General features: G+C 44.5%; 1 protein-coding gene across 1 annotated transcript; it reads left to right on the top strand.

Annotated features, from left to right (window-relative positions):
- On the top strand, positions 1 to 25,896 carry plekhg4 (pleckstrin homology domain containing, family G (with RhoGef domain) member 4). The gene is made up of 20 exons (XM_018742194.2): positions 1 to 112; positions 1,730 to 1,942; positions 2,720 to 2,843; positions 2,932 to 3,025; positions 5,875 to 5,961; positions 6,716 to 6,832; positions 7,595 to 7,693; positions 8,407 to 8,552; positions 12,134 to 12,272; positions 12,505 to 12,627; positions 12,867 to 13,058; positions 18,580 to 19,478; positions 20,530 to 20,779; positions 22,172 to 22,261; positions 22,674 to 22,898; positions 23,412 to 23,582; positions 24,115 to 24,295; positions 24,498 to 24,614; positions 24,773 to 25,012; positions 25,128 to 25,896. The coding sequence occupies exons 1-20, from the start codon at positions 1 to 3 to the stop codon at positions 25,355 to 25,357; spliced, it is 3,849 nt and encodes a 1,282-aa protein (XP_018597710.2). The 3' UTR covers positions 25,358 to 25,896.

Consider the following 25,896-nt stretch of genomic DNA (forward strand, 5'->3'; position numbering starts at 1 on the left):
ATGGCCAGTGCCAAGGTGGTCCAGACAAATGAGAACATTCAAAGCCAGGGGATCAAGCAGCTCCCATCCCACAGCCAGAGAGCTCAGGATGTTGATGCCCATGAAGGGCTTTGTGATGTTCTGGATGGCCCAGACAAAAGAGCGCTGGAGAATTCAGACCAAATGGTATCAGAATATTCACATAAAAAAACTGAAAACAATGTAGCAGATGATTCCGACCCAGAGGGGGACTATGTAGAACTGGCTGAGATTGTACCACCTTGTTGTCTCTCCCTGAAGAGATCAGTGACTCAGTCCATTAGTTTAACCCGCAAAAGTGAAACCAACATGAAGACCAGCAGATGTAATCCACCCAAATCAGCAGAACAATTTTATAACATCAACACTTGCTCTTGGACTATGGATTTTCCAAGCTTCAGAGAGGAAAACCTCAGCGGTGTAGCTTTCAAGCCTTCACCTTGCCTTGTAACCTTAACTGCTTCAGCACCTGGAATGGAGGGTAAGTTGCTCCTTTTAGGGGTTGAGAGAGCAAATGATATGAGGGGGCGCGGTAGCGCAGCGGTTTTGGCCAGGTCCTGCTCTCCAGCGGGTCTGGGGTTTAAGTTCTTCTGGGGTGCCTTGTGACGGACTGGTGTCCTGTCCTGGGTGTGTGTCCCCCTCTAGCCTTACTCCCTGTGTTGCCGGGTTAGGCTCCGGTTTGCCGTGACCCCTCTCAGGACAAGCGGTTCCAGTCAATGTGTGTGTGTGTGGTGTGTGACAGCAAGTGATTCAGAAGGTACATCTCAGGAGAACATTATTTCTAGATATATGGAGAAATATGTTTTCAATCTTTCTGAAGAAAGATGTGGTGAAGAGTAGTCATAGCAGCTCTGAAGTTGTCAAGAAGGCAGCAGATCTCCAGGTTGGTCAAAGATGTAGAGGAAGCCCTAATTCAAACACAGCACCTACTCCTAATAGCAGGTAGCTCTCAAGTTCTGGTTGAGTCACCAGAAGGGATCTTAGAACTAGTCCTCATTCTTGTGGTGAAGGATGGGTACATTCCCTAAATTGGTCAAGTAAAATCACTCACCTGTAAAAATGGGCAAATCAAGTAGCTTTGTGTTGTAAGTTGCTTTGTGGAGAATGTCAGCTAAACAACTATTTTTTAATGACTGTGTGCTGGATGTCACCTCCATGCTCAATCACATCCCCCCAGAGCAGTTCATTTGACAAGTCATCAACACTGAGTACAAGGTCAAGAAAAAGGCATAGCAGGAAAGGTGCAAGTTCTGGCCTGTGGATGGAGCTCAGGATCAGATCAGCCAGGAATTGTTGAAGAAGTAACCAGCTGAGGATATAGTGGCAAAGAGTGAAACAATGTCCCCTAGTGTTACAGAGCAGAGTTTGCTTAACAGTGGAGCATGGGGTGGACAACACAAATGTGGAATAGAACCAGGTCCACCCGCCTGGCATTACTAGTTACTGTCACATCCACAGACCTGTAGGGTAGACCTCTTATTACTTGTGCTAAATGTCTTTGTTTTTTCTTCTTTCTTGCATTTACAATCCTTTGTAACTTTGCCACTTTTTTCCCACCAATTTCATCTGTTTGTATAAAGAAAAAAACTGTTAAATTGTCTTCACTCCTGGGATAATAATAATAATAATAATAATAATAATAATAATAAAAGCAAAACAAACAAATGATTCTCTGTGTAAAGTCAATCTTGTAAGTGTCTTCTTTTCCTAGACCTGCAGAAGTGGGACGAGCAGAACCCAGTGATGATCGACATGCCACTGTCAATGGTTCAGACAGCCAGGAAGATTGGTCCCAAGGAGGATACCATTGTAGCAATGCATTCAGATACTTGCCCATCAGCATCCTGGAAGACCCACCGGTTTCTCTCCGATGTTCATAGCATCGATGCTGAAATGTTGGCCTCTGGAGCGCTGTGCCTGACTGGTGACTTCAGCTTTCTCCCCATATTCTCTGAATAATGTAGAGAAATTCACTCAAACACTTATTAGAGACTAAGGGTTCAGTTCTAACAGCAATAGAGAGAGTAATTGGCATGTATATATATATATTTATACTGTGGCGCAGCGGGCTTGGCCGGGTCCTGCTCTCTGGCGGCTCTGGGGTTTGAGTCCTGCTTGGGGTGCCTTGTGATGGACTGGCGTCCCATCCTGGGTGTGTCCCTTGCGCTCTGTGTTGCCGGGTTAGGCTCTGGCTCGCTGCGACCCCACTTGGGATAAGCGGTTTCAGCCTAAGTGTGTGTGTGTGTTTAATGTCTATGATGCATATAGAAATATATTTATATTATGATAGGGAATGAGTTGGGGCATAAAGCAGCATACATACAACAAAGAGGAGACATGAATAACACAGATATAAATATCAGTTAGAGCGGTATTAAAGTGTACAGAACAATATATTGTGCAAATAAATTAAAAGTAGTACTGAGAGCTCAGTACAGCTCTGGCAAAAGAGGTTGTCAGTATCAGCCTGACAGCATGATGAATAGACTTGAGCAAGATATTTAAACAGCTGTCTTCATTCAGCATAAATGAAACCATTTTAATGAGTGGTAACATTTCAGATTACTTGGATAAATGTTTTTACTAAGCAGCTGAATAATTGTTGCCATAGATCATGTCGATTGCCCATAATAACCATAATTATTTGTGTCACCCTGCTGATTAGTTGTAATCTGAGATGCTGTCCTGTTTTTGTTTGAAGGCGCGAGGGACAGATGTGGCCACGCACTTGTAACTGTGACGACTCGAAACACCATTTGGTTGAATCCAAATTGCAGAAGTAGTGAGCTGGTGCGGATCCTGGTTTATTTCCACACCATCCTTAGGTAACACACTTCTCGTTCCGTTGGTGTCTGTTCCCTGGCGGCCGCTGTGCATGCTGGAATTCAAAAGTGTGTCGCTGTTTCCCAACAGGAAGGAGGTGCGTTCCTTGGGACTGACTGTGCTGGTGGATGCACGCCGCCGTCCCCCTGTCCCTGTACTCTTCACAGCACTGGACATCCTGCAGGTGGGTCTCTTGAAGAGAAAACACCCAGGCACCAGCTATATCCTTGCTGAGATGAGAATTAATATACTAATGTATATTAATATACTAATAATATTTGCTGAAGGGGGGCGTAGTGGCACAGTGGGTTGGACCGGGTCCTGCTCTCCGGTGGGTCTGGGGTTTGAGTCCCGCTTGAGGTGCCTTGCGATGGACTGGCGTCCCATCCTGGGTGTGTCCTCTCCCCCTTTAGCCCCCCCTGTGTTGCTGGGTTAGGCTTCGGCTCCATGCGAGCCTGTATGGGGCAAGCATTTTCTGACAGTGTATGTGTGTGTGTGTGTGTGTGTGTGTGTGTGAGTGTGTGTGTGTGTGTGTATTTGCTGAGCCACCAGGTTTACATGCAAGGTTGTATAGCTCACAGTTTTAAGGTTCTGCCCTTTAATAAAGATAAGTAATATCTGTAAAGTTTTGCAAAACAGTAATGTCCAATGTGACACCCAGTGACGTGACATGCCTGACCCAGGAAATGACCAGGTTCAGGACAGCAACAGGTGGACTTGTGACGCATGCTATTGGGTTTTGGTGGCAAAAAGAGTAGCACTGGTGCCTCACAGCTCCTGCTCTGTGGATTCAGATTTAACTTCGCACCCGTCTCAGTCTATAGAGTTTGCATGTTTGCATTGGCTTCCTGCTAGTGCTCTGGTTTCCTCCCACAGTCCAAATACACGTGTTTCAGCTGGACCGGTGCCTATAAAATGACAGCAGCTTGTGAATGTATGAGTGCTGTTGTGCTGTGACTGGCCTTGCATCCCATCCAGGATGTACCCTGTCCCTTCTACTCCTCCCTGTGCCTCTGGGATAGGCTCTAGACCATTGTGACTCTACACTGGACAAGAAGTAATTATACTGGATATATGGATGGGTTGTTTGCAATCCTGTGGGCCAAACACATACTTAACCGCAATGGCCACTCAGCTCCAGCATGTCTGAAGGAAAGTGGAGGGACCAAAATGGTAAAGTAGCCAGGAACCTAGTAAATAAGACATATGCATTATGCCTTTACTATTTACGTATAAGACTTGAAATATAAAGTCAAGGTTTCAGGAAACAAAACAGAAATCTTTCACAAAACCAACAGTTCTATCCACATCCTCCTGTCCTCAGCTGTGTTTCACAACTCAGAGCGCAGTGGCTCCCAGAACCCTGCGACCCGAGACTGAAACCCCTGACCCAGTGCCCAAGCTTCTCACTCACTCGCTACTTTCCTTTAATTAGACAAAGTGGTGTTTGTTTCCTGTCTGCGAGCCCCCCCAGGTGCTCCTGTCACTCTGCGCTTGGCTCCTGCCTGCCTCATCCACAAATGTGGGGTTGCCAAAAATACAACTGGGTTATAGTTAGACATATCTTTACACGTGCAGGGAAAGCAACCTTGCTTTGGGATACTTGTTGGTGCCTACTTTAAGTAATTATTCTGGGACTGAAGTCTCCTGAACCAGTAGATCCCTTGCTGCCAGTATTACTGTAAGGCTAAACTATAATCACACACATTTTCAGAACCGCTTGTCCCATATGGGGTCACGGAGCCTACCCGGCAACACAGGGCGTAAGGCCGGAGGGGGAGGGGACACACCCAGGACGGGACGCCAGTCCATCGCAAGGCACCCCAAGCGGGACTCAAACCCCAGACCCACCGGAAAGCAGGACTGTGGGCCAACCCACTGCGCCACCGCACCCCTAACTATAAACATGAAATTAAAATTATTTGTATTGCTGGATTTTTTTTTTTTTTTCTAGTCAATTTCTGTTCTTTGGAGCCGGACAGTGAAGAGATGTAGAGTTGGGTTCAAAGTCAAAGTGGCTTCATTGTCATGATAAATTTTCAATACTGAAAATTTTCTTTATAATTTTTTCTTTATATTTTTGAATATATTTTAATATTTTTATTTATTTATTATTTATAGTTTTATTTTATAGTATGAGGCGGTGCAGAGGCACAGTGGGTTTGGCCAAGGTCTGCTTTCCGGTGGGTCTGGGGTTCGAGTCCCGCTTGGGTTGCCTTGTAAGTGCATGTGTGTATTATACAGAGGAATATAAGGAAAAGCTCACAGGAGGTTTGTGTGATCCCCAGAGCCCTGGGTTTGAGAAGTCTTAACAACACTGAATATAGCACTTGGATATGAAGTGCACATGTTAAGTTAATTTTGGGCATTGCTTAACATAACAGTGAATATTAATGACACTTAACCAAAAAGTATGTGCAATACATAAAAAAGAAAGGAAACAGCATTACTGCAGAAACTGACATTTTCGGTCTCTTATAAGGGAAGAACATAACATTCATATGACCTGTCAATGTATGACTTAGACAAAAGCTCTCTGGAATAAACAAGATTAAGTGAAAAAAGGCACTGAATACACTTACAGATTGATTCCATATAATGAATATTCTGGATCAGTGGAATGAATAGATGTCTCAGCTGTTCATGGTCAGTGTTTGCGATGAATGGGCCCAGCCCAAGCTCCAAAATGCCAGACTCATTGTCGCTTTGTTTTCATCGCACCACCAGTGCAGTTTAGAGACTGAGCCAAACCTCTGGCTCGGGCTATAGGGCTGCGTATGCTGACCATCTCTCAAATTAAAGACAGAAAAACTTCTGAAGCACCCATCAAATCCTTTTATATTTGATCTTTTTTATGTTTTTATTGTACGTACTGCTTTAGTACTGAAGTGAGCAGGCTTTTTTTTTGTATTTTTAGTTTTTTTGGGCGGGTCTGGATATCTATTTCTACGGAACCCTTTGCAAGACATATATTTCTCATAATCTGTAGCTGAATACAGTATCTCACCTGTTAATCCTCTTTATCTGCGGCAGGATGCAGCGCCTGGCTCCATTCACACCGTTCTGCTGCTGACCAACAGAGACCTCACTTTCTCCGCTGAGAAGCCCTCGGGCGTGCAGGTAATTTGCTGTGCATCCTTATTAGCACCCGACCCTATTAACTCTACACCTCTTCAGCCCACACTTTATTTCTTTCTTCATGGGAGTCTCCACTGTTTCAGAGGAACAACAAATATCCAGGAAAGAAAAGAGCTCTGATAAGTAGGCTCAAATAAGGAGCTGTGCAAACAAACATATTGCTTCATCAGAACTCTATCATCTTAATCTGACATTAATAACTGCTTGTTTTTAATCCATTAAGGCAGCTAATTTAATTTGTACAAAAGACGTGCAACTCATTTTTGGGCTGCTTATTATTTGACAACATATTACAAATTATACTGTTTGTCATAAAGAGAAATACACACAAACTCTTACATTTAATCAGTCATGTGAACTGCCTGCCCATGTCTGTGATCAAGTACGGGCATGAATAGACAGTTTGCATCTAAATAAATACTCATGAATGACATGAATTCTCCAACTGAGGCTGAGTTGAGCAGATCAGGGTCTATTTCAGGGCTGGATGCTCAGCTTTGGTTATCTCAATGGGCAGGAACCCATGCCAGCTAAAAAAGCTTGCTGTGATGCTTGGTCTTAAGTAAAAAGTGCTGTTATTCATTATCACACTTTTATTGCGTGTCTTGCATTACTAAGCATCACTATACTTAGCAAAAGAATCCCTTAGTGTGACTACAGTGATGGGGAACTTACTGTTAGAAGTAAGCTGTTGGCATCAACAGCATCTTTTCCACCCCTTTATTCTGTATCACAGTTTGAGCTTCTTACCTCAATCAAAGCCCTTCACAAACATGTGGACAGCACCCAACTGCCGGCCGCCTTTGGTGGGACCTTTCCTTTCTGCCACAAAACCTGGATTGGCTTCCGTATGGTGAGAATAGAGTCTTCTCTTATCCTGATTTCTTTTACAATTTTGAGTGAGTTGCCTTAGAATGCTGACAAAAGAATACTGCAGAAAGCAAAAAAGTATGAAACAAATAGAATAACTGAAAACAAACGCGTATATTTAATTAAGAAAGTGTGGAGGGAAACCAGAAAGCAATGAATCATTGAAAAAACTTCTGGGAGGCCAAGGTCAACTGTCCACTCGCCAGTCCTAGCCAGATTATACAGTTATGGAATGAAAATGTTAGAATTAGCACATCCAGTGCCAGTGTAGCACGGGATCTTCATTGGAACGATAATTAGAGATAGATTACAAGTGAAGTTTACTCTGAGAACCTCAGAGGACGAACACATAAACATCTTAAGAACTGGTCTGTACTGGTCAACATCAAGACATTAGTACATGTATGAGAAGGCTTAGGGTTAGGCACTGCATAGGGTCTGTAGGATAATACAACTACCTTCATTAGAGAACAGCAGTATCATGTTATGAGTATCTCAATATCTTTGTGGTTTGTACTGTTTATAGAAATACTGAGAGAAATAAAATACTGCATAGCCTATGTTTGGATACCTGAACGATGGCTGACTTAGTAGAGTTATCTTAGCAGAGTTGTCATAATCTTTCATACCGTTTTGTTATCGGAGATGATGCGTTAGTAAACATGCACTGAAAGATCCAAATTAAGTTTTTGGAAGAACACTTTGGCGCTGTCATGGCCTTTCGCCCCCTTCTCCTGTCTGGTAGAAAGTGGAGAAACTGAAGAGCAGCTGCCAGGGCGCCATCACCCTCCTCAGGAACACCATCGCCATTATGGAGGGATTGGTCTTGCCTGGAAGCGCTCAGGTAGCTTTTGTACCTCATCCATGTGTGGAGCTCCTGTTCAGTAATTGTAATGGTATCCAGACATATATAATTTTACTAATAAATTTTTTTTCTGAGATTACAGAGTAACCTGCACATTATTGTTAAAAACTATAAAAGAAATACTAACTGGAATGAATGGCTTTCATTAGTAAACAAACCCCAGAATTACCAGTAGCTCTTCCCCAGTGGTACATCTGTGTAATTGAAGCCCTTTTCATATGTCATACAAGTCAAATCAATTGTTCTGGAGTCCTTAATAAATATACAGTATATATACACACACACACATTTTCTGAACCGCTTGTCCCATATGGGGTCACGGGGAACCGGAGCCTACCCGGCAACACAGGACGTAAGGCCGGAGGGGTAGGGGTAGGGGACACACCGAGGACGGGACGCCAGGCCGTCGCAAGGCACCCCAAGCGGGACTCGAACCCCAGACCCACCACAGAGGAGGACTGTGGTCCAACCCACTGCGCCACCGCACCCCCTATACAGTATATATAAAAATGATAAAGATAAGCTTTTTGAAGATTACCTGTTGCTTTGGAGTTATGTCGACTGTCCGCCCCTGTATTTTTCCAGTTGTTACCACACTTGAAAAACTTCTCCATTCCCAGGGAAACGAAGCAGCTCATTCTTATTCGGGAGGAATGCTTGTGAACGTATAGGATTTTATCTGTCTCTCTCAGGAGGCCCAGCTGCTGCTGTGTAAGACGGAGAAGTTGATGCACAGTGTCTTGGAAGATGAACGACTTGCACAATTGCAACTGGAAGGGGGTGCGGCTTTGTCTAACCTCCAGAAAGAAAGTGTCAGCAGCCTTACAGAGGACCACAGGTATTCTCATGTCATCCCCTTGGCCTTTCAACCTTACCATGAGTGAAGATTAGTTGGTTGTGTTGTAAAGAAGTCAATGTGACTCTGTACAGTGGACAGTACACACACAAATTGTCTGAAACTGCTTGTCCCATGCGGGGTCAGGGGGAACCAAAGCCTAACCCAGCAACAGAGGGCAGTAGGGGGAGGGAACACACCCAAGACAGGACGCCAGTTCGTCGCAAGGCACCCCAAGCAGGACTTGAACCCCAGACCCACCGGAGAGCAGGACCCGGTCAAACACACTGCACCATCTCACAGTGGGCAGTACTCCTTTTTAAAAGCTTATATTCCTGTAGAAGAGTCCTGGTGGAATGTCAAAGCGGAAAATGGATACTGAATACTGAATAATGAATACTTACTTACTTGTTAAACACTGGTTTACAAATTGTTACTTTCTAGAATGCCCAGGAGGGGTGGGCAACCACTGGCCCGTGGACCCCCAAAGGTTTTTTTTCTCCCTCAACCTTCAGCTGGGAGTTTTTGTTCCTTTCCCTGGTGGCCAGTAGGTATACTTGTAGCTCTATAATAAGTTCTTCATTATGGTAGCCATTAGTTGACTGTCTTCTTTGTTTGTATCAATTTTTCTTGCTGTATGCCTGTGTTAAAGCACTCTGTGTCACTACGTGAGAAGAGCGCTCTATAAAAATAAAAATAATAATAATAATAAAATGGAAATGCAGCAGTGTGCACCATGGGCATAATTCATCACTGGCTAGAGTGAAGGCCTTGGAACATACAATCATTTACAAATTTATTAACAACTAAGTGTTTTACTAGAGCAATTCGGGTTAAGTCCAGGTAACCAAGGATGGAGTCCTGAGTTAGATTAAAACTTACATCCACTAACCAGTTTAGAAGCTCTGATGTGTTGGCTTTATCCATCATGCTCGGGATCCCTTTAGAAAAAATATTATCCATACCACTTATCCACATTAAAGATGGGAGGAACTCCTACAAATCAATGTTCCTGCTGCACTCAGCATTTTGTGTCCCGCTCATGCTGTTGTGTCAGACTTCTTCCCAGCGGCTTTCTCTTCTTCATTTTCAGCTCTTCAAATTAACCACTGTTTCTCCTCCTGTGGCACTTCTGCTTTGGACCATCTGTTTTCTCTCCTCTTCGAGCCCTGCTGGTAGTCTGCCTTTGTGAACTAGACTGTGCCTTCATTTCTCTGGAACTGTAGTATCTGTGTCTCCCAGAGAACTCTGCTCCTGAGTAACACTGAGGCTTCCAAGGTTCCCCTGAACTACCTGTCACCAGTGCAATGGCCCATTGTTGATCCCCTACCCTTGATGCCCTTCCCAGGGATACTCCCGTGGTCTCTCTTTTTCTAGTGCCCAGTGGGTATTCTCACAAGGGGACTGCAATTTCTTCATGCGGATCTGTTTTCAGCAAGGGTAGGGCTCCAGTAATGCTTGTTTTTGTTGGTCCTTCTTATCAAAGGTGTTTCTTCAACATTGGGTGGAAGCTCAGGACTAGCAGATAGGGATGGTGATTGTTCCCACAATCAATTGATAACACTTCTAAGCCTTCCTTGGAAAGGTTTTGTCAGAGTGCTAGAGAATATGCCTATGCCTATGCCTACTGCTGAGCCTTTGATTTACAAGGAACAACATAGACTTCATTCTGGCCGTGGAACAGTTGAGCAACTCTTTACCCTGGAAAGGACACTGGAGGGGTCATGGGAATTTGCAAACCGAGTTTAGATGAACTTTGTTGACCAGGAGACAGCCTTTGATCATGTGCACCGACACATTTTGTGGGAGGTGCTGTAGCAATGTAGGTTGCCAGGGCCTCTTCTGCATGCCATTTGTTCCCTGTATCTGCAGAGCGAGAGCTGCATCTGCATTTTTTGTGTTCAGTCAAATTTGTTCAGTGTAGGTGTTGGATTCTGCCGAGGGTGTGTCTCATCTACACGAACAGGATATGAAGGCACATGGTTTGGACAGTTTGGACAGTATCCAGGTTGGGGAGATTAGGGTTTCATCGCAACTGTTTGCAGATGGCGTGCTCCTGTTGGCTGTTTTGAAATGTGATCTTCAGTGTACAATTGAACAGAACGTAGTGCGGTACAGTTGGGATGAAGTTCAACAGCTCCAAATCTGATCCTGGTTCTCCACAGGGATGAGGTAGGTTGCTCTTTCCAGCTTGGTAGGGAGTAGCTTTTCAAGGTGAAGGAGATGCATAAGTGATATGAGAATCACCACTGCAAGAGTTGGGTTGCAGCTGTACAGTACTGTGGTAGCGAAATGAGAGTTGGGTCTTGGACAAAGCTTGTGAAACTGGTGTAAGTAAAGCTTATGGCAGGGCTCATGCTCCATCATGGAGTGTGGAGGTCTGCGGTCAGACAGATCATGGATAGAGCAAATAGATTGGAGTAGATCCTTCAGGCTGAGAAATATCAGAGTAAACAGCTTTATAGTTATATGGAACTATCAGTGTAGCATAAGGTTTCATCACTTTCATCTAGTTGCTTGTCACTGTTCGTCAATGGAGTTTACCCCTACTGTATTTTCCAGTAACCAGTTTTGGAATCAGGTCATTGACAGGTCTCGGCGGTTGTGTTTTTGTTGAACGTCAGTGGGTGGGGGGATCCTCTTTATGTCAGAGGCTCTTGCAGTCTTGTATAAATCTGGTAAACAGTCAGTGATTTATTTACATGTCACTAGATGTTGGTTGTGAGTTGTATTTTTAATGAGTAACATTTTGTCCAGCTCAGCAGACTACCCACTAGTGATAAAGGTCGAAGGGCTATTTCACTCAAGGGACACTGTGCAGTGCTGTGTGACTGAATTTCTGAAGTCCTACAATGATGATGTCATCTTTGCTAGACAAGAACCCTGATACTGTCCACTGTCATTGGGGACACATTTCTTTGTGCAGATCAGTTGAGTATAAACACAAAGGAGACCATCCTGATGAAAACATATGGGAACACGGGCTCACACTCACACACTCACACTCGTGTCTGCAGCAATAAACATCCAGGCAGCTGCAGACTGAAAAATACATTTTCAGATATCATTTTACTAACCTGTGGGTATAGAAACATATTTATTTATACAAAGCACACAACAAATGTGAAGAGGGCCCAATACACACTGGCACAGTAGACGTGTGTGTTCAGGGAGGTTGTCCATGGTGTGGCTGTGCAGCAAAGTTGAGGACAAGGATCCTGCCTGTTTGGCCATCCTGCAGCCCTCCCACCACAGCTAGCTGTCTCTCCAGCCATCCTCTGTGCTCTGCCTACCCCCTGCGGTGTTGCGGAGTACCAGCCTCTCATAGCAACCCATTCAAATGGTCTGTTATTGCAACGCATACTACTGAGGAAGCTGTCGCTGTGAAATTGCCAACCAATACTGGAAACGTTCAGTGAGGAGATATTGTCAAAAAGCTAAGCAGATTGAATCAAGTCCGGATAATTATTTTAGTGTTCAACCAGCAGAGTAATGGCTCAGTTGCTTGCCTTGGATGCCGTGATCTGGAGGATGTCACTAAAACTGAGCTGACCTGGCTGCCTGGTGTTGTCGCTGTGTTGTAGTGATGCCATTGAAGCAGTCAGCCAGCTGTATGAGCAGGTGGACGACCTAGTGCATGGGCTGGTGAAGCTCTCCAACAGGCGAACACAGGAACTAGAGTTTATCATGGAGTTCAAAAGTCTGGAGGAGGACTTCCAGGAGGTGAGATTTCCTGCACTGAGGACCTTGGTCTAGTAAGATCAGAGAAAAACACTGTCAAAGTTTCATGAAGGCTACTTATGTTGTGTATTGTTGCTCATGGTTAGGACCTACTCTTGTTTGAGGTCCATGTTGCTGGAACTTGTCCCTGGAGGAGACTTTAGAATGTTGGCAGGAGTGTAAACATTTCCTATGTAAATATTCATGAAATTTGTGCATTGTTGTGCGTGTTGAGGTGAGGGACTGGATCGAGGAGGTCGGAGAGAGTCGCCTGAAGACGCTCAGTGAGCTTGGAGACTCCCTGGAGCAGCTGCATAAGAAACAAGCCCTCTTCAGGGACTTCTACTCTGCTGCATATGTGAGTTTGCATTTCAGCTCCCTTCTTTAGCCAAACACTTTCTAATGATGAATTTTGGTAGTTAGAATTAAACATGACACAGTGGCACACTTAGACAGCAGGGAAATATTGCCATATGTTTGGAGTGCTGAAGTTGAGCATGTTTTCAATGTTTTGGCCAAAGAGGGAAAGTGGTGGGTGATATATAGTTTTGACATGGATACCTGATGAGCACCTTCCGGTTTTCATCTGCTCCACAGGAGCACTGCAAGAGTGGAGAAGCCCTTCTGAAGAGGCTGGAGCGCTGGGAGGACATGTCCTCGGCTGAGCTGCAGGTTTACGAAGTGAAGGTCCGTTCTTTCTGGGTGCACCTCCACGACTTTTCCCAGAGAGTGGAGGACACCAAGGACAAGATCAACAAAACCGTTCAACTCTACGAGTTTTTTGACAAGGTGAGACATGTGACTATTGATATATCGGCTCAAGAGTATGGAAGCCTTTAATAAGGAAACACTGCTCTTAGTGCTTCTCAGGGAACTAGAAAAAAATGTTGTTCTTGACACATTAAATACAAGGGGACACTAATGATCATCCATTAGTTTGGATGATCACCAGAACTGGCCTATATGTTTTTTGGTTGTCACAACTGTTTGACTTTTTTTGCTCCGCTACTATATTTTCTGCGTACTCTGTACAGAAATAATTATGTGTTTTTATATCAGTAAAATTTTAAGTTTGCTGTGCTGTCTAACTCGACGATAATGTTTTTCAAGTTCAAAGACAGTGAGGTCAAAGCCTTTCTGTTTCATGCGGAGGTTTACAGGATGTCTGCTAGCTTTGTTAGTGTGATGTGACTTCACTGCCATCCAGTAACAATGACTGGTTTCAAATTTGAATCTGTTGGTCTTGTATGCCTGCTTTGTCTTCTCGTGGCTTCAGTAGCCACAACGATGAATGAGTGACACATACATTTCCAATAGATGTCAGAAGGTAAAAGGATCTGTTCACACATCAGCTATAATGCGCAGTATACATCCTGAGTCTGAGGCTATCAGCTCCTTTATTATTATGGCTGCAAATGCCAGAAACACCTCAGAATGTGATACAAAAAAGGCATGTTTTGTGTTAGTGAGATCATCCCAATACTCTTTATTAACTGTGCCTGTAATTCAGAGCAGTTGTTGGGCTTTGGTGTATCTCGCAACTCAGATTTACTACACAGGAGCGGATGTGTCACTCAGTTTTAGTTGGAAGGATCTGTTATCAGTGGCATGAAACTGGGAAAAAAAATCAATGTTGAGAAAATGGCAGATGTGTACAAGGGGAGTTTGGTATTGTGTGGAAATGCTAGACTAATCCTTTCTTCCACAATGAGGGAGCTGCAACAGGCTCTGTAACAAGTCCTATGATCAGGCCCACGTCGCCATTCTTCATTGCATCTGCCCCTACTGACCTTAGAGGACCATGATTCCTATTCATTTGATTTGTCTGCAAAGGGAAGTCCTGCTGGCCGAAAATATACAGCTCTGGCAGCATTGCTAATTTGTTCTAGAAACCATTCCATGAAAAAGTAAATACAGTACCAATGTAAAGGTTTGAGTGCACTTGCTGGAAATTGCATTTTTTTTTTTGTAAGAGGCATTCAGTTAGCACATTTCAACAGGAGCTGCCATGTTTTCACAGAGATGTAGGACACTTGTGGGTTTTCTCTGTCCATTCTGTCTTGTTTGTCCTATGCAGGGACTGTCCAGGTTGCCCAGGTGTACTGAATCTTTTGACTGGTTCTGTACACATGCACACAAGGGCTTTTTGCTGGCAATAGTTGGGTTATACTTGCCCAAACATTTATTTATTTATTTATTTATTTATTTATTTATTGTTTGGTTGTTTTTTCCACTGCAATTCTTCACCTTTTAATTTTGATTACAAAAAAAAAAAAATTGCATGCTCGGTTCCCAGTTTCTGAGAATAAACAAATTTGAGTTTGACTTTCTGTTTAACCTGGTTCCTAAAGACCAGAGTCCTGCTTTGCTAGTGTTTCTTAAAGTAAGTTAAAAACAGTTAAACTGCTCAACTGGTGCAGAATAATATTTCAGTATTTAAATTATTGTCTACGCTTTTTTTTAGAGGTGCAGCATCACACACATCACTGGTGTGTGTAGCTCAGTAGTGTGTGATGTAGCTCAGGAGAAACAGAAGAACTTGTTGCGGTAACAGCAATCAATGAGGACATCAATCCAGAGTTTGCCTCCTCGCTGCTGCTCCCAGAGGAGTAGCCACCTCTTTCATTCCCAAACTGAACATTGGGAGGATTTGCATATGAATACTAACCTTAACAGTCAAAAAATGCAATGATGCAAAAACAGCAGAGACCAAAACTGCACATCAAGGAGGTAGTAAGACAACAAAACACACCATTTCAGTTCACAGGCTTTTTGTTTCATTACAATCATCCCCTATTTGAATGTTTTGCAAAGTGACAGTGGACAGCGGACTCTTTTTTTTTTAAATCCCTGACAGAACCGATTCTGATCATGCACCAGGTCCAGTGTGGTCATTGTTGCTTAACCGGGTCCTGATTGTAATCCAGTGCCAAGTTTTATCTCCCTCCAAGCTCCGTGTCCACACTCCAGTGGCTTTGTAGCGTTGGGGACAGATACCCATCCCCCAAAGCCCCCAACTCCCCCCCCCCCGTCACTGGGGGGCTCTTTCCCATCTGGTACAGAGACCACCATTTGTCTGGTGAATTGACCGAGGTGGTGTGGACTGGTTCTCGGTGTGCACAGGATGTCGGCAGCTTCTTCCCATGAACAAGAGGTTACATCTGGGTACAGCCAGGTATGACACCCCCCCAGTGACAGCAGGCCTAGTTTACAATGTGTCAGAACTTTTTAGCTTCTTAATTTTTTATTTTAATGTTTTAGTTGTTCCTATATTTGATCTAAATATTTCCAGTATATAGATGTGTTGGTCTTGGAAAAGAGGGCAGCTCTAAGCCCCCTCTGATATGCTGTTATATCAGTGTGTATTACATGTCTTATATGTTTCTTTGGAGGATGGTAAGCAGCCCCTGGTGTTCAGTAAACTGAAGAGCTGCAGGTTGGAAGGAGCCTTGTTGAAAGGCACTGGTGGTTTGCAGATTGCTGATTGGAAGGAGCAGATTGCTGACTGTAAGCAGGCTAAATTTGCGTGTGTGTGTGTGTGTGTGTGTGTGTGTGTGTGTGTGTGTGTGTGTGTTTGTGCGCGAGTGTAATAGCTGATGCAACATTTTCACCATATAAAGGCTGAACTGTGGGTTGAAACAGAGATCGTCGACATGGCTGTTAGTATTTTCTCATGCATTTACCCAGGGGAGTGTGTTTTCTTCCTAATGGAGAGATGTGCAGCTGCTCTCCTGTTGCTGAAGATTAAGGTGACTTGTGTTTCATTGTGTATCTGTGTGTGTTTGTGTGTGTGCATGTGTGGCTGGACAGAGATGAGCAAAGCTGGATTGAAGGCAGGATAATCTACATATAGTATAAATTTTGGGCTCTTCGTGATTTTTAAACCTTGCTGACATATGGGACGCTGTGCTTAAACAGAGGTCCACCTTGCATGTAAGGATAATGGAAAGAAGGGAAGCGAAAGGAAAAGAGACCTCACAGCAGAGTGTATCTTTTCATCTCCGTGGCTACCGAAACCACAAGACGACAACTTTCCCTTTCCCTTTCATCTGTGGGTGTCCTGGTGAAAGAATGAGCACAGTGCTGGATAACAGTACTGAAAGCATAGGGCCATGTGGGCCCCAGAAAGTGTCTTTGGGCACCATTAGGGAGGCATTAGAGAAACCTGAAAATAAAGTGTGTCCGTTTGCTATTCACTTCCCTGACAAGCAGTAATCAGCTGCAGAATGACTCCATACCATCCAACACTTCATTTGTTTTTCTCTCTGCAGTAGCATCGGTATGGACCCTTTTAAACCTTACGGCAAAAGACCGCACCGGGATGTGGTTTAGATGGAGTATTTGGAACCTGCGGAGATGCTTCAGATTGTGTCCTTTGCACTCTCTCTCTAAACTGGAAGATATTTAATTCATTCAGATGGATCATTCATTGATTCAGCAGATGCTTTTCTCCAATGCTCAATTTAGAAACACCAGCTCACAGGAAACACGCATCTTTAGACTGTGGAAGAATACACATGCAAACATGGGAAAACATGCAAACTAACACACTAAGCAGGGGTTGAACCTTTGTCCAACTGCGTAGCCCAGGTGCTGTGAGATACCCACACTACCCACTGGACCACCCAAGATGCAGTCATGAGAAGGAGTGTAGAGTGCAGTTGTAGTGGGAGCACAGTGTGTCCTAAGGTCACAGGGAAGGTGACCTCTGCCCTTGGAGCACATTTCCGAGAGGGCTGTGAAACAAGGCTGTTCTCCAGTAATATGGATAGGAAGTTCAGAAAGTTCTCCTTCTGATGAGATTTGAAAATGAGGCACAGTAGGCTTCCTTCCCGGACCCAGTTTTTTCATCTCTGACTTGAAATCGCCTGTCATTTAAAACCCCTTCAGACCCTCGCCTTTGCTTTTCTCCTACACCCATGTAAAGTCCAGCCAAGGGGTTTCTTTCATTTAAAGAAACTAGAATATTCTTCATTGTTAAGCTTTGATTCCTCATCCATCTGATGTGTCAGCAACGGGGAGCCTTTGTAATTTGCAATGCAATTGTTAAGTCCATTGCACCTGGAAAAAAGTACCAACCTAGAAGGAATTAACCCTCAAAGCATTTCCTGCTCAAGCAATAAGGATTGTGAGACTGTGAGCCCCATAAGCAGTAGTACATCACCCTCACTATTTCTGAAGCCATCATTAGCCGCTATAAAAGCAGGGAACTGGCTTTACTAAAGCATGCCACGGCCTCCAAAACCCATCTATCTGTTGCTGAAAACTTGTAGATGCTTAGAAGTGTAACAAGAGACAGTAGTTTTACCACAAATAGTTGGGTACCACTTGGAAGCAGACCGTAACAGGAAGGTAAATGTCGGATGCATTCCTGCTGAAGCTAATAAAGAGGTCCGACTCTGTCTGAGTTTTCCCTTTGTGACGCTGAGAAGGGGGGACCCTCTGAAATAAAGGCTAGCACACTCTGGACCCTCCACATGGCCCATTCAACCTTCAAAGGGTCTGAGCTGCTGAAAATCTCTAGGATGATGTCATGTTTGAAAGTCCAGTAACAAAGCCAAAGCAGGTTATTTTTTTTTTCTTTCCATTTGAGATACATGTCTGAAAAGGTAAATTTCATGGCTGGTTTATTGTTGCAGGTATCAGAAAGTGTCTGATTTGGCCATGTGCAACCCTGCTCAGAGGTGCAAATATTAAATGACTTTTTTCCATTACATGCAGTGCAGTGAACTGTCCGGCTCCTTAGGGCTGCTGTTTGCCGATATTTACAGTAGAGGCAAGCGCTATTGTCTGTGGTCCCTCTAATTAGCATACCCATAATGGCCAGGAAGACAAAGATCTGGGGAACCATTGGACTCTGTTATACAGCTGTCTTCCGGCAATAAGCCATTACCTCAACTCTGATGATTTGTGTGTGAAAACCTTGCAACACCTCCATAAATTATGCACTTGTTTACAAGAGAACAGAGATCCTCTGAGAGGGCATTCTCACCCTGACTCGTGAACCCAGCTTCCTGCTCTGAGCTTTCCCCTTCACAGGAGCTCGGGTCCCAGACAACCACCCTCATGCCGCAGTGGAAAAGAGAACTGCCTTTCAGTCTGGGTTCCAGCAGAGGCATCCCCATAAAGCTGGCCTTGTGCTCTCTAATGTGCGTAAAAAGCAGTCCTATTGTAACCCAGGATCGTTTTCTTGGCCGCCAGCGGGTTGTGCCACACAGTGTCGTTTTCAAGCGCTCCGAGGCACCAGAGCTCAATGTTTCCTTTATTTGGCTCTAAGGATGATTTGATGGCATTTTGTATCTTCTCCTAGGCTTACGAGTGGGCACTAGAGGGCATGCGGCACCTCGCAGGCATCAGTATGGAGGACTGCAGTAAGCCAGGCAAGTGTGGCACAGTCATAAGGTGCCTAGAGGACTACTGGCAGCAGCATCCCAACATCCCTGATGTGAAATTCCAAGAAATGAAAGAGCTAGCATCTGAGCTGAAAAGCCACCAAGGGCTGAAGCAGTGGAAATTTGCCTGGTCCAAGTGCCAGGAGACCAAGGAAATGTTTGAGAAGAAACTGGAAGTGGCACTGCGGACCCGGCACTCACTTCCTATGGACAGTGGCAGGTGGGAGAGTGAGGAGACCGCACCTCGCCGGCACTCTGAAAGTTCTGCCCAACGGCCGCCCCAGGAGCGCAGCGGAAGCTTGTCCTCTTGCAGACAGGGGAGCACAATGGGCTGGACTAGGGAGAGATGGGGTACACATTCAGGTGCCTCACCTTGCAGCCCGGAGGCAGTGCGCAGCCACACCAGAACCCCAACTGCCTACGCGTTAGGCCAAGAATACTGCATAGTCCGCACTCCTCCTTGCACCCAACGGCTCATACGAAGTGTCTCCTCAGAAGAGTCCCCCCAGCACCATGCAGAGTCTTGTGCCTTCAGCACTAGCCTGGCCTCCAGAGAGCACAGGCAGCGGATGCTAAGAAAAACACAAAGTTTTGATGCGCCATGTAACATGGAACCACTGTGCCACGGTGCATGCCCACGCACACTGAGTGAGCCCTCCCGACGGGGCAATACAGGTGTCTTCATCAAGGGTCTCGAGGTGAGCAGCACAGAAGTGGTGGAGTGCACGTACAGCCCCTTTCTGTCACCTCGCGGTTGGACTGGTGCAGAAACTGTGAGGAACAGCACCACCATTGCGGAGCCAAGGGCAAAGGGGAGGTGGGTACCAAGAGGCTTGCTGCTTGATAGCTTAGCGATAGCTACTGTAGTGTCTTCACCAATAGCTTACCAGAAAAATCCAAATCTCTTCAAAACACTGCTAATAATTCACTTCCTGCTCTCCGCCAAAGCTAACAGAAATTTCATACTCTTCAGTCCAAACTCTCAGCTGGGAAGGTGAGAATGTGCAAAACCACGACAAGTGTCTTAAGGTTTGGCCCAACCCATTGTTGAAAAACCACTTCAACCCAGTTCTCCACTCTTCCTTTACATCTGTCACATAGCTAAGGAAAATGTGTACGGTTAACAGAAATTTTACTGTAGAATTTCAGTACATTTTAGGCCTGACAGATGTTGGAAAAGCTTCTACACAATTCCTGGGCCCCATATCCATGTCAGCAAAAGACTTCAGTTTTTCAGAGATCCTTTTCTTTTAAATGTCACAAAACAGAGGCATTTTTGAAAAATATAAAGAAATTTTTTCGAGGACCCACTTTGAAAAGAATTTGGAAATGTTATGGTTTAATAATTCTGTGTTTAGAATTGTACAATAATGGATAAATCTTCACGCAGCTACTCGCCTCATGTATACTGGTTGATATGGTGGAATGTGACAAATTAACTGTACTTAAGAATCACGTATTTGCATCCAAATCTCCCCTGTTGATGCAATGTTGTCTTTGTACTGTTCTCTGAGATCTACGTCGCTTTGGACAAAAGCGTCTGCTAAATGAATCACTGTAAATTTAACTTTAGCACTAGCACTATTTTGGCTCACTTCTGTACAGTATTTTAAGGGAGATACAAGACCAGATATCTAACATCTAAACATCTAAAGACTATGTAAGAAATGAATATGCAAGCTTGATATGGATGTCTGTCACAGAGATTTCAAGAAAAAAAAAACAAGAAAAAATTGTCTGCAGTGGCAACGTCATTGACCCTGATGTGACATGTGTGGTTGGTGGACTAGGTCCATGGCCCTAACTAGAGATGGGTGTGAAACATTCTTTGATGAGAGCACCTGCTAATCAGATCTATGACTTTGCAGTAAGTTACGGCACATTGTGGACGAGATGGTGACAACGGAACGCGAGTACGTCCGTTCGCTGCACTATGTCATGGAGCAGTACTTCCCCGAGATGGAGCGGCTCGACCTACCACAGGACCTGAGGGGCAAGCGCAGCGTCATCTTTGGTAACTTGGAGAAGCTGGTGGACTTCCATAGCCAATACTTCCTGAAGGAGCTAGAGAGCTGCTGCAACCACCCATTGCGTGTTAGCCACTGCTTCCTGCGACATGTAAGAGCAGCCCACCATCCCAAAATAGCCCGCTCTGGGCTTCCATGTAGGCAATGACAGGGTTAAAACGGTGATTTAATAACAGCTTTTGCCATGTTGCTTACATTACATGCACTGGCTCCTTGTGATACAAATGGTTGAGTTATGCAGTTTCCAATATTCAAACATTTTCCATTCTATTTATTTTTAAATGCATTTTCTTCACAAAGCTATTTTATAAAATTTCTGCCTATACTAGAGGCAACAGTCTGTTTTCATTTGGCCGACCGATAGCTGGCAATAAAGCAAATCCAAACAGGAATATCCGGCTGCCTTAATTTATGTTGAATCAGTAATTAAGTCGATGAACATCACACATGTTTATGGGATAAATCAGTCAACAGCTGATCTTTTAGAGAGAAAGGTTTTTCAGTTACGATAAATTAGTTTTAATGTAACTCTAAGTTAAATATGGGATGTCAGTATGATTAAGGTTTCATTGATTTTTGACTTTCTCATAAAAATGACTTTACATTTATAAACAAATCAATTTTCCAGTACACTTCCAGTCACTATTTTGTTTATAAGACAAGGTGGCAGTGTACCTAAAGTTATGTGTGCAGTTGCAAGAAAGTTTTGGAATCCTTTGGAATTACAGTACCTGGAATTCAACATTAATTACTCAGAAAATGTGGTCTGAGTGTGAAATAAGTCACTTTAAGAGACAAACACACACACACACACACACACACATTTTCAGAACCGCTTGTCCCAGACGAGGTCGCGGGGAACCGGAGCCTACCCGGTAACACAGGGCGTAAGGCCAGAGGGGGAGGGGACACACCCAGGACCGGATGCCAGTCCGCTGTAAGGCACCCCAAGCGGGACTTGAACCGCAGACCCACTGGAGAGCAGGACCTGGTCCACCCCACCGCGCCCCCCAGAGACAAACACAATGTACTTAATCTAAAAACACATTAATTCCAAATGGTTCATAAACTTTTTTCTTGCAACTGTATAAGCAAGAGACATGTTATTATTATAACAGAATTTTAAAAGTTCATTAAAAACTTTACATGTCATGCTGATCAATTTTATGATAAGGCATGGAAGAGAATAAAATGGATAAGATTTTGTGATCAATTAATATTTTATCTTCGCTAGGTTTTATAGCATTTAGAGATATAAAGGTCTTTGATTGGTAATGAAGGAAAACTAAATTAAGTGCTCAAATAGGCCAGTTCAGGAATGTTTGACTGCTGCTATGTATACTTCATTACTATTGCTCTAAATTAAGCTTCTCAGCTCTCCATTTTAATATGAGCAATTAGTTTAGATATTTATATAACCTGCTTAAAATATTGCATATTCTTACACTGGTTGCTTGAAATGAATGTTTCCGTTCAATTGCAGCAAGACCAGTTTGGGCTGTATGCCTTGTACAGCAAGAACAAGCCCAAGTCTGATGCCTTGCTGGCTAGCCATGGAAACACCTTCTTTAGGGTGAGTGACATCTTCTCACATGGTCTCAACCACAAAGTTGGGGGGGGTTCTGTGGCGCAGTGGGTCTGGCTGGGGCCCTCTCTGTGGTGGGTCTTGGGTTCGAGCCCTCCTTGACGTACCTAGTGGCGGACTGGCATCCCATCCAGGGTGTTTTCCCTCCAGCCCTGTGCCACCAGACCAGGCTCTGGCCTGTTGGGACCCCGCTTGGAAGGAGCGGTTGCAAACATAGTGTGTGTGAATAATGATCAGATGTATTTGCAGGAAGTCATTTATTTCATAGTTTTCCAGCCTAATTCTTCAGCTGATGTGTACCTCTATGTGTCTGTTAGTGAAATATCCTGCAAGCTATTCATCTTAGTACAGCTGGGTGAATAGCCAGGGCATTAAATTCTGCCCCCCCCCCCACACACAGAACAAGCAGCTGGAGCTGGAGGACAAGATGGACTTGGCCTCCTACCTACTGAAACCTATCCAGCGCATGAGCAAGTATGCCCTGCTGCTCAAAGACCTCATCAAGGAAGTGAACGAGACACAGGAGCAGGAGCTGACCTACCTGCGGGCCGCTGCTGAGATGGTCAAGTTCCAGTTGCGTCATGGCAACGACCTTCTAGCCATGGATGCCATTCGGGACTGCGATGTGAGTGTGTGGGTTGGAAGATTATCTCATCGTGCATTAATCATCAAGACTGTTTGGAACACCAGAAGCTGAAGAAAGATTATGCTCTGAAGAAAGCTAGCATGAAATATCTGAGTTGATTTAAATTGAAAGTAGTCTGACATCATGTTAATCGAGAAAAAGAAGTTTTGTGAAGTGATACAGAAATGAAAATTTGGTTGCATGCTGTGTAAAGATGAAATACAGTAGAATATTTTCTTATTTATTGTATATAATAAATAAATAAGAAAATATAATAATATCTTATTATTATTATATATTTATTTTTATTATATTTTATACATATTTGTGCTACTTTCACGCTGTTTAGAAATCACGTACTTTTTACTGACCTTTTAATAGTATGGAAGCATTAAACAGTTAATGTAGAGTTCCTTCAAGAGAGTGGAAAAGCAATAATATAAAGGGCGGTTTCGAACTGTGATAGGAAGCAGCATTATGAACATTAATGGCTTGTGTCCTCTTCCCCCCTAGGTCAATCTGAAGGAGCAGGGTCAGCTAGTGAGACAGGATGAATTCACTGTTTGGTATGGCAGGAAGAAGTGCCAGAGACATATTTTTTTGTTTGAGGATCTGGTTCTTTTCAGCAAGCCCAAACGAATCGAGGGAGGTCTGGACATCTATGTCTACAAGCACTCCTTTAAGGTACATGAACACCTTCCAAGCAGCAGTGGCACTGTATAGACAATTTCCCCAAATGGGCTGTCATACTCAGTCCATGGCATATGTATATAGTTTTTTTTAAAGCGGGGGTGCGGTGGCGCAGTGGTGCGGTGGGTTGGACCACGGTCCTACTCTCTGGTGGGTCTGGGGTTTGAGTCCCGCTTGGGGTGCCTTGCAATGGACTGGCGTCCCGTCCTGGGTGTGTCTCATCCCCCTCCAGCCTTACGCCCTGAGTTGCCAGGTTAGGCTCCGGTTTCCCGTGACCCCGTATGGGACCCGCGGTTCCGGAAATGTGTGTGTGTATTTTTTTTAAAAGAATTTTTTTTTCCTAATTTATGAATGCATTCAATTGAAGAATATACACTTCCCACACTCCTACACAAGGTCATAAGGACAATAAATGCTTTTCCCACCTCTGGGTACCAGCACATAGGACCCCATGTCTTAAAGAAGCAGGTGTCTCTAACAAAATATTATAAAAACACATTTTAAATTCATGTCAACATTTTCCTAGACTGCAGACGTGGGAATGACCGAGACGTCAGGTGACAGCGGCCTGCGGTTCGAAATATGGTTCAGGAGGAGGACTTCGAAGAACCACGCACATGTCCTGCAGGCAGGCACAGCAGAGATCAAGCAGGCTTGGACGTCTGACATTGCCAGGATCCTTTGGCAGCAGGCCACTAGAAACAAAGGTGATGCAGAAAGCCAGATAACTTTTTATCCATAGTGGAGATTCAACAACCCATGTTACACACCCCTCTCGGGACTCTCTGAAATTTTCATCACTTTCTTGGTTCTTTGGACCAGCTGTAGCCGGTGCGGAGTTGACTTGTTGTTCCTGTGGGTCCTTTTGCTGTTCCTGTTGTTCATAATAACACAACATTTGTTTTGAAGAAATTCGCATGCAGGAGATGGTCTCGATGGGAATGGGAAACAAACCTTTCCTGGACATAAAACCTAGTGACGCCGCTATCAATGACAGGGCCATCGATTACATCATGAAGGGCAGAGGTACAACCAGGGCTGCACTAATGACTCACATTTGACATCATGCGCAATCTCTGTTCCGCATAAGAGTGACATTAAAAAATATTAGTGAAGAAACTATCATTACACAGGTGACAAGGAAAATAATGCATCATTTGTGTCACATCTGATTCTGTCCCAAGGAGCCAGGACGCGGGCTTCAATCGCAGTCTCCCTGTTCGACCACTCTAACCCCTTCAAGCGAGGACAGGTCAATACATTAGGTAGCGGGCCCCCAGCGGTGGGTGGGCCGTCCTCTTCGTCTTTGTTGGGGCCCCTCAATCTGCACATGTATAGCAGCCAAACCCTACTGCCTGGAGGGCGACCATTTGTCGTGGAGGAGGATGAACTGGAGCATGAGACCAGCAGCCAGCCATCGATGAGTGAGTACGCTAACAGTCTGCTCTTGCAGGATCTGGCACTGATGTACGTACGAGCAGGTTTGTACGTAGACAGACACTTGCTTGGCGTGCTAACATCTCGTTTTTCTCCTCGCAGCCACTGAGAGTTCAGAGTCTTCCTCCCACTGCATGTCTGCAAGTGGCTCCAGCGGCTCCGACAGCGGCTGTGCCTCCGGACACCTCCCCGAGGCCCTGTCAGAAGAGCCTGGCTCCCCCTGCGAGTCCTCGTGTTACTCCACTGTGACGTCGCCGATGGACGAGAAGCCACGATTCAACAGCCAGTACATTTCGGCGGTGAGTTCTGCCGCCATGTTCCCAGGCATCTAAACAAATCTTGGCTGTCAAATCCACATGTACTTTAAATGTTTCAGTTTTGAAGAACAGGCCACCCATGTAGTATTGAACTGCAGGTGAAACTTTCAGAATTGATTTGCAGATTTGAAAAAAGTTGTAAGCTAACAGACTACCATGTTTAGTTCACCCCTCCATAACTGACTACAGGAAGTACTTACTTTCTTTTCAAATCCTACATTGTACAATGCACCTGGACTCAGTGATGTCATCTGTAGTCACTGCGTGTTTTACATGTTACAGCATCAGATACCCTCACTCATGCAACCCAACCAAGGTTGCTTCCATGTAGTGTCACCTTGAACCTACAGCTCACCCCTTCTGATCCACAGCCATCTAGATGCCCCCTCTGTACCCTCAGTAATGTCCTTCATAGGCTTCCACTGCTGACTGATTGTGATACCCAGCATGGTGTAAACCCAGTACAGCGACCTTCCTGCAAAGCCCAATGAGCACACGCCTTTTCATTGCATTGTTTCCCCAATTCCTCACGCTCCATCTTCCTGCTCTCATTG

This window comes from Scleropages formosus, chromosome 5, assembly GCF_900964775.1.
Source record: "Scleropages formosus chromosome 5, fSclFor1.1, whole genome shotgun sequence".
Taxonomy (NCBI): Eukaryota; Metazoa; Chordata; class Actinopteri; order Osteoglossiformes; family Osteoglossidae; genus Scleropages; species Scleropages formosus.

Excerpts from the sequence above, each read along its gene's own strand:
- plekhg4 (XM_018742194.2), top strand. The coding sequence starts at position 1 with ATGGCCAGTGCCAAGGTGGTCCAGACAAATGAGAACATTCAAAGCCAG. Across the intron at positions 2,844-2,931 it reads TATTTCCACACCATCCTTAG|GAAGGAGGTGCGTTCCTTGG; the intron begins GTAACACACTTC and ends GTTTCCCAACAG. Across the intron at positions 25,013-25,127 it reads CAGCAGCCAGCCATCGATGA|CCACTGAGAGTTCAGAGTCT; the intron begins GTGAGTACGCTA and ends TTCTCCTCGCAG.